The 12,755-nt window shown below is 40.1% G+C and overlaps 2 protein-coding genes and 1 long non-coding RNA gene across 3 annotated transcripts; 1 reads left to right on the top strand and 2 right to left on the bottom strand.

The window, feature by feature from the left end:
* The first annotated feature begins 110 nt into the window (after positions 1-110).
* Positions 111-2,718, top strand: LOC116926677 (heparan-sulfate 6-O-sulfotransferase 1-B). The gene is given in 5 exon segments (XM_032933612.2): positions 111-1,069; positions 1,141-1,282; positions 1,351-1,452; positions 1,454-1,684; positions 1,739-2,718. Coding segments are annotated over 5 exon segments (1,206 nt in total). The 5' UTR covers positions 111-509; the 3' UTR covers positions 1,910-2,718.
* On the bottom strand, positions 2,707-6,180 carry LOC116926661 (proline-, glutamic acid- and leucine-rich protein 1). The gene is given in 14 exon segments (XM_032933591.2): positions 2,707-2,855; positions 2,918-3,535; positions 3,596-3,805; positions 3,871-4,049; positions 4,120-4,268; positions 4,349-4,541; positions 4,607-4,719; positions 4,825-4,949; positions 5,028-5,255; positions 5,324-5,401; positions 5,469-5,501; positions 5,503-5,579; positions 5,646-5,797; positions 5,862-6,180. Coding segments are annotated over 14 exon segments (2,427 nt in total). The 5' UTR covers positions 6,044-6,180; the 3' UTR covers positions 2,707-2,765.
* Positions 6,181-7,000: 820 nt separating this feature from the next.
* On the bottom strand, positions 7,001-12,531 carry LOC123475877. The gene is made up of 3 exons (XR_006651408.1): positions 12,337-12,531; positions 11,262-11,968; positions 7,001-10,445 (listed from the first exon to the last, which is right to left on the bottom strand). It is a non-coding gene; the product is annotated as an uncharacterized LOC123475877 (long non-coding RNA).
* Positions 12,532-12,755: the final 224 nt, after the last annotated feature.

Genomic DNA, 12,755 nt, shown 5'->3' with positions numbered 1-12,755 from the left:
TTCTCGTATTAAAATATCAGTTATATATATCAAAACGTTATACTGCTTATTTAGAAACAATTTTAACATTTAATCAATCAAGCCGATGTCGAAAAATAATGCAACGTCGGAGGGAAAAAGTAAACACACTAGAGAAACTATAGAGGTGGAGGTGAACATAAAGAGTTTCCAAATAAGAGAAAGAGTGGTACGCTTTAGCATATCATGATTTAGCACAGCATATTGCACACTTATTATCGAGTCAAGTCCGGAAGTTGATTCATTAAAAGTAAGCGGTTGTACCACCTATTACTTCCGATAGCAATCCCGTGCTTGTAGCCAAGCTCGAATTCCTTTACCTTTACATTCTGAAAATCGTTGACATACTTATCATGCAAGTAATGACGGCAGAAATTGTATCTCTAAAATTTAAAAAATGTCTAGCTTAGTTGTTCCTTGCAATGGGGAAGGGGTTGGTTGGCAAACTCGCTGTGCATCAATAGCTGTGCTATCTTGTTGCTCTTAAGAACATGAAGCGCTGGGTAAAGATGATTCGCCTCATTGGTGGCCTTTGTCTTGTAACACTTCTCGGTATTGCATATGTTAGCTATCTCTGTCACAATTCACTGTGTTTGGCTCCAGAGCGTTCTAACCTCTCCCCAAGATACAGCGTCATTTCCAGTAGTAGCAGTAGCAGGTCAGAAATCCTATCATCACCTACCTCAATGGTGAAACTAATAGGTGGATTTCCCTCAAAAGTCAACATTGAATCAGTTGCATTTGAAGATGCTTATGACATGGGGTTTGACATCACCAGCAGGGATGTTATAGTGTTTCTGCATATTCAAAAAACGGGTGGTACAACGTTTGGCCGGCATCTTGTCAGAGATCTGAATTTAGAGAATCCTTGTAATTGCCCAAGAAAGCGAAAACGCTGTGATTGTTTCCGTCCCAATACCGTCAATGAGCAGTGGCTATTTAGTCGGTATTCAACCGGTTGGAAATGTGGACTTCACGCAGACTGGACCGAACTGACGGATTGCGTGGAGGGTGCGCTAGACGAGTACGAAGGATCTTCAAGAAAAAGAAGGTTGTAGCTTTTTTTTATTATGAAGCTTCATTATTTTTTCTTCGATGTAATGTGAACTGGGATGCTTTTAGATATTTTTTCATCACTGTTCTTCGTGATCCAATTCACCGATACCTGTCAGAATTCCGCCATGTTCAGAGAGGTGCCACTTGGAAAAGTGCCCGGCATTGGTGCGGTGGCCAGGAATTTACGAGTCTGCCCCACTGCTACAAGGTATTTTGGTTGATTTTAAGAATAAAAAGTTTCCAAGTGAAATTAACTTGATATTTCATGACGAATAGGGATCCAACTGGACTGGTGTCGAGTTGGATGAGTTTATGAATTGTTCGTATAATCTGGCTCATAACCGGCAAACACGAATGCTGGCGGATCTGACACTGGCCTGGCTGTTACACTGGCTACAATACGACAGCAGACCAACTGGAACGTGATAGAATCTTATTGCAAAGCGCCAAACAGAACTTAGCAAGTATGGCCTATTTTGGGTTGACAGAAGAGCAGGCTACTAGCCAATACATATTTGAACGAACGTTCCATCTTGACTTTGCAAACCCATTTGACCAAGCAAATGCAACTCTGTCAGCTCAGGCAATAGCCGAATTAACGCCAGCTCAGGTGAAAACTTCTTATTGGCCGTCAGCGTCTTACAATACTAACAATTATTTGCAGATAGAACGAGTTCGCCAGCTCAACAGCCTTGACAACGAGCTATTAGAATTCGCCCGGCATCTGTTGCAAGAGCGATTTAAGATGCTTAAACGACGGGACCCCCATTTTAGGCGGAACTGGTTTCGCGTTATCCATCCTCATAAGTCCGAGAGAACGACAGAAACTCATTAGTCTAAACAAAAAAAATCATAAACACGGGAAATGTTGCCATCCTGCCATTTAATAATCTTTTTTCGAAGGAATTTTCACCGGTCTTTGCCTCTTGCACCCTTTTTATTTAAATTTTTTTTTTTACTTTAGGATGCTTTTCTCACAAGTCGTCTGTTTTTATATATATATGTGTACCAATCGTCTAATCTTTGATCACCACAGTTGTTTGGCTATTTTTAATCAAGATAAAAAGCTCACAGAATTTTAAGAGATGACGCATTTTGTCGTGACATAAAATCTGTCATATTACCTTGTGCTATTTTTCGTTTGTTAACCATCCTTGTCCTGCCATCCATGGCTTTTGATTTTATCGATTGAGTTCACTTGTCCGATCCCTGCATATTACGCATCTATTTGATTTTGACATTTTATAAGGATCCGACAATGACGTGGAATACCGTTGAATTTTCTTACATAAAAGAATCGCCCTCTCTTCCAGCTATGATCAATTAATCTCTCGACCATGTAGTCTCCTTGTTGAATCCTCTTCCTGCAACGTTTGCTTGTAATCCCAATCTCATGAAACATGGCAGTTGTTTTTATAGCCTTCACAAGTTCCCAGCGATTTCTTTTCACACTTAAGTGCACCATGTTTTCATAGCGCTTTAATAGCACATCCTTTCAACATGCCTATTCATTGCAAGACTGTTTGTGCAATCCTTTTTTTTGGCACGGAAAAAGATGAAACCACGCTTCCGAAAATAATTCTAAAGATATTAATGCTACCCATAGAAACTAAAGTTAATAAACACCTCCAGTATGATCTGAAATTCTTGCGGCTTTTTTAATTGTTGTCATAGCTTACAGAATGTATTCATTATGCTGGAATATCATGAAATGAAGCTAACATGGCATCCACATTGTCGTCCAACTCATCCTCTCCGTTCTCCAACTCTTCGGTCTGCATCTGTATAAAGAGAAACCATTTAGATGTGCAATAGTAGAATAATTATAACGTGAAATCAATACCTTTTCCGGTGGGGAAAACGTAGACGGTTTGGAATCTTCATACGGTCTCTTGCGGGCAGGCGATGTCTCGTTTTTAACTTGCTTGATCTCGGAAGGAATCGGGGATTTTTCTTTTACTGACTGCACCGGCAACGCAACAGCAGCAATCACTTTCAGCGCTTCTTTCCGCGTCATCATTCTCGTCGATTTCACTGGAGATTCGCTGGATATCGTCGTCACACCCATTGGAGGTGTTGAAAAATCATCGTCATGTGAGCCATTTGAAATAGACAGTCGGTTCGACGGTAGCGGTGATGACTCAGGTTGGCGGATTTCAATCATTAAATCCAATGAATTTTCATGAATCTTGCTTGCAGGGGTAGCCATGTGATTGATTAATGCAGCGTCGGTTGGTATTGTTGCTTGACCGACTGATTTCACGGCTAGGATCGGTTGCGATGCTACCATAGCTGATGCCGCTGATGAAGGTTCAACCAACTTGACAGACCCATTCAATAAAGGTACTTCCTGCTGAATAGAACGTAATTGCTTCTCTTCTAGCGCAAAATTTATCGTCGGCCCTCTTGGTCGCAATATCGATTGGATGGAGGCCAAAGCTTCAATACAGACCGACGACACCTAAACAGAGAGCGAACATAATACAATACGGTACGTTGACGTCAGGCGAAATCGTATTACCTCAATGTTAGGATCGTTCATGCCACTGCTAAAAATTGCAGAAGCGTAGTTGAGGGGTGCCGGCCACTGAGGACTGGGACAAAGCACCAACTTTTCCAGTACCCGATACATGGCAGCTCGACAGCGGGGGTCATTGTACGGTACAAGCAAATTCAATTCAGCGCCGTTCATAATGTCGACGAGTATAGACAAAACGATCTCTTGCATTTCCTATTTTTTAAAACATAAGCTGTTGTCGAGAAATCATAATCTCTATTTCTGTTTAAAATGTTTACCTTATGTATGGCTGGCTTGATTCTCGGTCCGCAGCAGAGAAGGATTGTAGACAGACATTGGAGGGCCATCTGACAAACGTCAGCGTTGGCTGTCAAATCGTCTTTCTGAAGGATCACACCAGTGGTATCCATCTTCTTCTTTCCTTTCCTAGTCATCTTTGCATTGCTAGGAGTATTCACTACACATATTTCGTGAGCGACACATCAGTTTTATCAATTAAAAATGTGTTCCAGTTCTTTATAGGCTACCTGTTAGCAGCTGGACCGTGTCTCGGTGGACGAGGATATCTGACAGCAATTGGCTGAAGAGTACATCAACACATTTACCCCAACCGCAGGCCGAACGGCTTGCGACCACCCATAAGCACAGGTTTCGGTAGACTTGACTGCGTAATTTCCTATAATACACAAGTGGATAGCACTTGGCCATATCTGTTAATTTCCTGCTTCCATTTTATCCATCTGAAGTGGTCTTTACCCGTAGGGTCTTTCAATTCCAACTCGACGTCGATCAACTGGAGTGAAAGTCCATTGAAGCACTTGAACGAAAAAGTTCATAACCGTTGTCGCTCTTGTCAGTAACTGAGTCCTGCAGACGGCCACCAACGACTTCAACACATCCAGCATGGAAGACTGAAGGTCAGGGATGATAGACGCCAAGGTCAATTGTTCTGTTCGATTGAAAAATGGATTCAAGTATATTGGACAATAGATTTCTCTCGCAAGTGAAAAATACCGAAATTGGCTCGGGATGTTTTTGAAAGACTTTTGCTGTTTAGCGCTAAAAGGCGAGAAATCATTGCCAAAAGTCGATCGATCGGGACATTCTTTGTGGTGGGGAATGGTTCGCTATTTGAAAAAGCAAAAGTGAAAACAAAATGATTACAACACGACCCTAAGTAGATTGGCACATTTCCAGATACCGCAATTGAAAGGAAACGAAAAATTACTTACTTGAGCAACACGACTAACGCGGAACAGAGGTTCACAAATCGTCGCTGTTGATCGTGTAATAAAACCATGGGATTTTTATGTTGCAATTCTGGTAGTTTTAATGGATTTGACGAAACCTCTTGTATCTGCGATGAAAACAGACACGTTGATTCTTTAGTTTATCTTTGAGCAAAACACTTGACCGATAGCGTTTCTTTGTTTACCTTCAGTTCTTCAATGTTTCTAAACATCCCGTTGATCGTGAAATGGATAGAGTCGATGAGCTGCAGGCAAAACTCGATCCAGTTGCTTCTGTGCTGAGCTCCTTGCGATCCACTGCTACCGACACTAGGCAAGTACGCCATGCAAGCAGCCCACACTGCTCGCAGGCTCGAATCAGTGGCCATTTCGTCCCAATCAATCAGCGATAAGAGATGTCGTTCAATAGCACCCTGGTGTGACGAAGAATGATTAGCATGATGCTCCTTGCATATAAAATCAACAGTTATCCTTCACCGACCTTGACTGGGCCACAAGGGTTACCATAATATTTCATACAACTCTTGAGGCACTCAAGGACATGTACTGCAATGGAAGCCTAGAATTCAATGTCATGTACAACCAGTTAGCTCACAATCAGTTACCAAATGTAAAACAATGCTTACCTTTTGTGAAAATTCTGGCTCACACAGCAAGGTTTACTAGTTGTGAAATAACTGTGGTGCTTAGTTGTCGAGAGAGTTCAGGAAACTGAGATGAGAATGCAAGCAGCTTGCCTGTAAGCAAATGTTTTGGTATTACAGGTGTTATCTTCACTACCTGGGACAAAGATCAACGCTCACCCAGAACTTTAAAAACATTTTGTCCCACAGTCCTTTTGGTTGGACCATGCAGCAAGCGCATCACTTGTTGGGTCCACAAAACGCAATTGGAAGTGAACATGTCAGTGCCACACTGAGTTATGACTACCTCGAGCAAGAGAGCTCCTTCAGCCCTGCAAAACAGTTAACACGGATCATGAGCACACCAAAGAATTTTGTTCGCAACGGGAAGCTCACCTGGTATTGGGATTATTTAGCTTGCCATTTATGACGCCTACGGCATGATTCAAGTCAGTTTCGTTTGCGACTAGCTCACCAAAACTCTGATGCGACTTGCACGTCTCCAGAAACTGCCAAAGATTGTGTTCGCCTTCGACACTTTCAGTATACAGTGGTAGTAGATTTAAAAGGCCATCCATATTGATGACTGTTTACGCTATCACACTCCTTTTTACCTGGCACGAAAAGGTTTAGATTCGTGAATCTAAACAGCCGTATTTCAATAACACGTGGAGAAGCAAATCGCCATCGTCTGTAAAGGACTTAAGCTCTGTCATTGGCTGATGGCTCTGTGCGTTGCCATATCGAGTAAAATGGTACGAACGTGTCCGGATTTTTAAAAGAACATCTGAATAAAAAAACGAAATGAAACTCTTAGCGAGTCTCTCGGTCTTCCTCGAGCCCCCTGTCAATACCACCGTATGAATATGAATGTCCGAGCCTTATTCCTCTTATTCTAAAAGCTTGCGATGCTAATTTGTTCTTTTTTCGAATCGATCCGAATGGCTGCGATCGAAGAGCGAAGTAATGCGGACCTCTTTTTATGCGTGACGGCAAAAGATCGTGTGAGAATACAAGTATAGAAGACAAGCTAGACGGCAGCTCGTTTTTTATTCGACTCATTCGAAAATCTTCCATCATCGCCCTATGTACGGAAGGGAATGGCGTTAAGACGAGTCCAAGGTTGTGAAAAATATATTGTTCATAGACGTATTGATCTTTTTTTCCTTTCGCGAAATTCTCCACTTTTGGCTATCAACGTCTCTGATCAATCGATGGACGACGTTCACCTTTTCGAAAATTGATGGACTGGAATGCATGTAGCTGCGCTGGCGGGAGATGACGATGGCAAAAAAGCCAAAATAATCGGCCCAAAGGCACATTTTGAATGACTAAATCCAAAAGATTAAAAACTTGTACATATTTGAAAGAAAATAAAAAAAGGGACGAAAATATTTCAAGTCAGTATTCAATTCCCCCCCTTCTTTATCATTCGGCATTGATCTGCAGTGCGTTCAACCTTTTCACGTGGTGCGGGAACGTGCTCGGATCGATGGTAGCCGGATTTTCGATACGCTACCTAAGAGAAAAACCAAAAATCAATCAACAAATTTAAAAGAAAACACAAAAAGAGAAGAGATAGTCCTTCAACTTTCAGCGACTTTGTCAATTCTTTTATCCATGTGTCACGAACCCAAATGCCTATTACGCACGCCGGATGACACTATCAGAGAAACACACGTTTTGATTGAGTGTGCTGTGTGGAGAAGCCTTAACGTGTGTGCCCTTGGTCGCCCTGCCAGCTAAAAAGTCATTTCATCGGTATACGAGTCGAGCTCACCACTCTACGCGGTGCTGATCAATAAATATTATGTTTATAAAACATTGGCTGAAAAGAAATCTCTCCCACCAGAAAAAGAGGCAGCAAGGCCTCCCCCCAAAGAGTCTAACACAACATTTGGTGGGATAAAAAAAACAAAAACAAAAAAAAACTTGGTCATTATATAATGGGACCAAAGGGAACAAGATGTTAAGGGAAGGAAAAAAAAAAAGAAAAAAAGAAGGAAATCATTTTCTTTTTATTTCTTCGTGATTTCGTTGGGTATAACGCCGGGTGCTTTGAACAAACCCCGTATATATAGTAATAAAATGGCAGGGTATCATTTTTTTTGTTTGTTCCTCTCTTTCTTATATTTGATACGTCTGGGGTGAATGGTGGTGCCTTTTTAAAAACAAAGAAATTGCTAACAGGGAAACATTACCACAAGATGCTCTACACACAGCCGCAAATTGTGTATACGCACGTTTATTTCACTTGCCACTTCTTTTCTAATATGACATAATTAATTATTTCGAAGGCGGTGGCTACAGCAGATTGCAAAGATCCCACGAGGAGTGATCAATCTGTTTACGACAGGAAACGTATATTATGTGGGAGAAGAGGGAAGCGTCTGAAAATAAACACAAAAGAGAGGCCTATTTATAAGTGAATTCTTTTATAACGTGCACGTCTTGAATCAAGCAGTGCAGCGTCCCAACTGTCCGCAATCAGGTCACGGTCGTGGCCATGACATTTATGTTTTTAGGCCTATATGTGTGTCTCTGTATACACGCCAGGTTCGTGACAATCATATACGTCAAACAGGCTAAAGACCGGAAAGGGAAACATCAGAGTCCAGTATATATAGTCCCAATTTGTTATCGTTGCCCAGGTCTCTCTCTTTCTATATAACAGTCTAAAAACAGTTACAACTGTAGTCTATACTATATACACGCATAGAGAGAGAAAAACTGTGTAAAAACAAAGTTTGATATAACATCTAGGTTAACGATCAGCTAGCGTGAAATGAGATGTTTCGTGCTGTTTGTTCGGCTATACAACACAAGAGTATTAAGACACGGCCTCTGTTGGATTATTGACTCGCCTCGATGATATCAAGGTCGGCGTGGGCGAAATATAGTCCCCCAACTTTCCCTCATTTTCTTTTCTTTTTCGAATGAGTTTATGTATCCAAAAAAAAAAAGTCAATCTATATAGGGAATCCTGTACAAACCTAACACCGTTCGACCGTAAGGCGGGAAGAGTTGAATTCGAAATGCGTGGCGACATGTCGAATCATTCACGCAATCCCATTCAATTTTAATTATGATTGTCTGCTGAACGTGTAACCTAATCCCTTCGAACCAAAATAAGAAAATCAAGGGTACGAAAGAGTGTATTGTGTGTACATCTCCTTGAAGGTATACGATATTTACACAATGTAGACACGGGTTTGATTCATGCCTGACTGGTGGTGCGTGAGTTGGTTTCGTTTTCCCCTTATTTGGACAAGGGGACGGTGACAATCCAAATTAGAATAAACCGGAAATATGTCCAACTGATTTTTTTTTCTTCTCTTACCGACGATATTTTTCGAAAAAAACAACGAAATCCTAAAGGACTTTGGACTTGAAAATCATTGGAATGTAAATAAAAATTCAGCGCAATCATTCGACGAGATGGGTGAGATTTTTGTCGAGAAGACAAGGCCCATTGTATTCGTAATCAAAAACAATAGGTGGACTCGAGAGCGCAAGAAACACGGCAAGTGAGACTTTTGAATAAAACAAGACGCACAACAAGTTGTTGCTACCCATCTTTTGTTTCAAATCATTTTCTCGTTTTCCCATTTGTTTTCCCTTTCATCCATGAAAGCGCAATAAGTGCTGTAAGCTGATGGATGCAACAACAGGTTGTTTGTTTTTTTTCTTTCTTCTCCATCTCTCTGCTGTGTTCACCGATCATAAAGGCATCCGCCAACGTGTGACGAAGCATTTTAGAAGAGCCATTATTACTGACGCCAAGAACGTGTCCGTTTGGCAAATACAATTTTTGCAATCCAAAAATATGGAAAATCGAGTTTTACCTCTTTTTGCTGCTGAATTCTGTTCGGGTTGTTTACCAGCAACAGAAAATAATTTGGACTTTGAAATAAGGAAAATAAACAAAAACAAATAATTATTCTTTTTTTTTTTTTTGACTTGATCGATCTATACGTGAAATTCTGAAACATTTTCCCCCTTATTAAAAAAAAAAAAATCGGCTCGGCTGAGACACCGGATATCATCACATCCGTCCGGCACGCATTGAATTAAAGAAGGGTCTAGCCCATATATAAATATTCGATACGGAGATGGGCACACACGAAATGCACGAAAAAAAATACGCAATTTGTTATTGACTATAATATGTATAACGAATCAATTAAAAACGTAGAATGGCTGTGACAACATTGTCAGTTCACACGAAAATTGATCTCTCCAAAAAAAAAATGTTCAAACAATGACACAATGTCCTACAAAAATACATCATAATTGAAAATGACCTTCGTCGCGATAAAAATATCAATCCCCTCCCTGGCACGCTGTACGCTGCCCAATGATGCGCAAAACTCACGTTGTTTCTCTTTTGGAACGTCAGATAAAAATGCCACACACTGCACGTATAATACATATATTGGTGCAGCATTAAAAAAAAATCAGCAAAATGCAAATAAAATAAGCAAATTTTGTTTTTCGATATTCCAACTCATTGGCAATTCCAGTTGAAACAGCTGGTCGTTGTTGTTGTTGTGCATCAGAAAAGTGTGTTGCTTCAACATGTGCGTGTCATACGTATAAAACAAAACAAGAGAAGAACGTGCTTGACAATGGGCAGCAATGGCATCAGAGAGAACAGCTCTCCATATGTGTTTTTTCAACTGATGTGATTAATAGGCTTCATGGGAAATCACATCAAAGCGCGCGGCCAAAACAAACAGCACACACAAAAAATAAGAACCAGCGGCGGCAGAGGGAGAGAGAGAGAGACAACAATCAAGTGCGTGTTTTCTCTATATTCGGAATTTCGGGCGAAACGACGACGAGCGCAAAATGTCGCTATTGCTGCCGTGACCAACTTTGGTAGCCCGACAGTTTTTCACGGCATCACAGGCACTTATTGCCCGACGACAGAAGAAGAAGGGGATGAGAAACGTCAGCTAATCTAAACGGAGAAACGACCTGGAATGTTTAGAACAGCATGCAGAGTGAAACGATATAATATACGTACGTAATAATGGCGAGAAAACATCAGGCGAATCTAAAACGAACAATTCGTGCATCTGTTTTATTTATTTTTTTATTTTTTTTGTGCTCAACCTGCGATTTCGGGAGACTATATAAAACACCGAAATCTATATGCAATGTCGGATTATTTCTGATTTAAATATTTAAAAAAACAAAAACAAATGGGGGAAACGCCTATAAAACTAAGCGCGTGATTCAAAGGAAAGATCTTGTGCAGCAGGTCCAGCAGCATTAGCCGATACTATTCCAGCTTCCGGTCTGGTTTAATATGTCACCATTAAAAAGAAAAGTTTTCTTTTCCGCCATTTTGATTCGTTTTATTTTTGTTGTTATTTATCTTCCTGTTTGGGCTTGTATCACGGTCATCCGTGAAAGTTAAAACCGCAAGACTTCCGACAGTCAAACATCACCGGTTTCAGCCAGTTTAAAAAGAAAAAAATAATGAACGCTCTCGGCTTGTTACATTTTTCACAATATTTCTATTTAATATTCAAAAAGCGTCACTTAATGAAAAAAAGAAAAACAAAAACACAAAAAAAGAAAACTGGTTTCACAAATGTTTTCATAATATTAATCAAAGTTGATTAGCCGGAATTTCGATTCACATAAAATATACGCCTCTGTTAATAGGATGACTCATCGATTGCAAATGTTTAAAAAACAAAAAACAAAAAATCGTGAAACTAACAAAATCTTAAAGGACAAAATCAAATGCCTTTCTTGTGTTATTGGAAAACGAAAAATAATTACTCATCAATCGGAATGCGGTTCACGTTCTGTTCCGGTAACGCGCGCTCACACCAACCCTTTTTCTCCAAGGTTATATACGCAACTCACTATAATATGTACTATACTATACACTGTACACAGCACGTATATATATATATAATTATCGTATAACTATACCGCCAAGGCCCACCACCTTTGCTTTGTTTTTTTGTTGTGTGTGTGCTGATGTTCTCCACGAATCGTTTTCAACTGTTTGAAATTACGGAAGCTGAATTATTCAAAGACGTCGGCGCCATATCGATGTCTTATCCGCTTACACACCAAAATGTGATGTAAGTTGCGGTTGTACATATGCATGCAGACTGCAAAGAAGAATTCAACTGTATATATACGAGTTATATGCACATTATTTCGGCTTCAAATGGCATGTGTGTAGGCTACTATCGCATAGTATATACACAGCACGAGTACATAGCGTGCACTTTCACCATCGCCTTGAAACATCACGCGGGAAGTCGTCGGCCAAAAGAAAAAAAGAAGAAGAATATCGAAGGCCCTTCTTCCATTAGGTGGGTATAGCATTTAGTATGGGCGTTGTTATTTCCTCGTGTGCTGTTTTTTTTTGTGTCTTGGTGCAGATTGCATGCGAAACCTTGATTCTCTTCCCGTATCCGTCGCATTTGTGGAACGGAAGGAAGAAATGAATCGTGTTCTATATTATTATACACCTGTATAAAAAGACGTTTGATTGGTTCGAGGGCAATACACTTTAGTTTGTGTACGTGAACTTTCATTCTCTTTCTGGCTTTCTTTGCAAATTGAATTCGAAACTTGTATATACGAAAAAAATCAAATTCATTTTTCGGACAAAGCTCAGAGTTTTGTTTACCCAGCAACATTAATCAGATTTTCTTTGTTAGTTATTCATTCCCGCCTTCTTTGAACTTGTGCTGAAAATTCGTGGCCTTTGAAATTCGTGGCATTTTACAATTGACATACGACAAGCGATTCCCTTCAAGAAATACTTTGCACATATTTTGCTTCCCCCTTTCCCATGGTTTCCCACGACATTAACGGTACATTTTTTTTTTCTTACCTTGCCTCTCGAAGAATTGCCCAAATAAAGGCATTTTATTTTGTTTTTTTTTTACACTAGACGAATGTCGTCGATTGTTTTGGACACGTAGACTACACGAATTAATAAGATTGTTCCATCTGTCCCAAATCTGATTAGAACCAACTTATTCACACACCTTGAGCTGGACACACTTTGACAGTGAATCTTGAACGAGAATATGTTTACGTAATATAAGCCCTGGACATCTAGCTAGAAATAAAAGAAGCTCAGCCCAAATTTTACACCACACACATAAAAAAAACCAAAAAACAAAACACATACGAAAATTTCGTTTCGAATTGTTTTTGATTGATTTAAAAATAAATTTTGCTCCTTTTACGGTATGCACATTCAGTTCACGTGCATTGTATTTCCAACGAGCCACACACACACACACA

Source organism: Daphnia magna, linkage group LG1 (genome assembly GCF_020631705.1).
Source record: "Daphnia magna isolate NIES linkage group LG1, ASM2063170v1.1, whole genome shotgun sequence".
In the NCBI taxonomy this organism is placed as follows: domain Eukaryota; kingdom Metazoa; phylum Arthropoda; class Branchiopoda; order Diplostraca; family Daphniidae; genus Daphnia; species Daphnia magna.
Note: the sequence above shows the minus strand (reverse complement) of the source record. Positions and strands in the feature narration are given on the sequence as shown.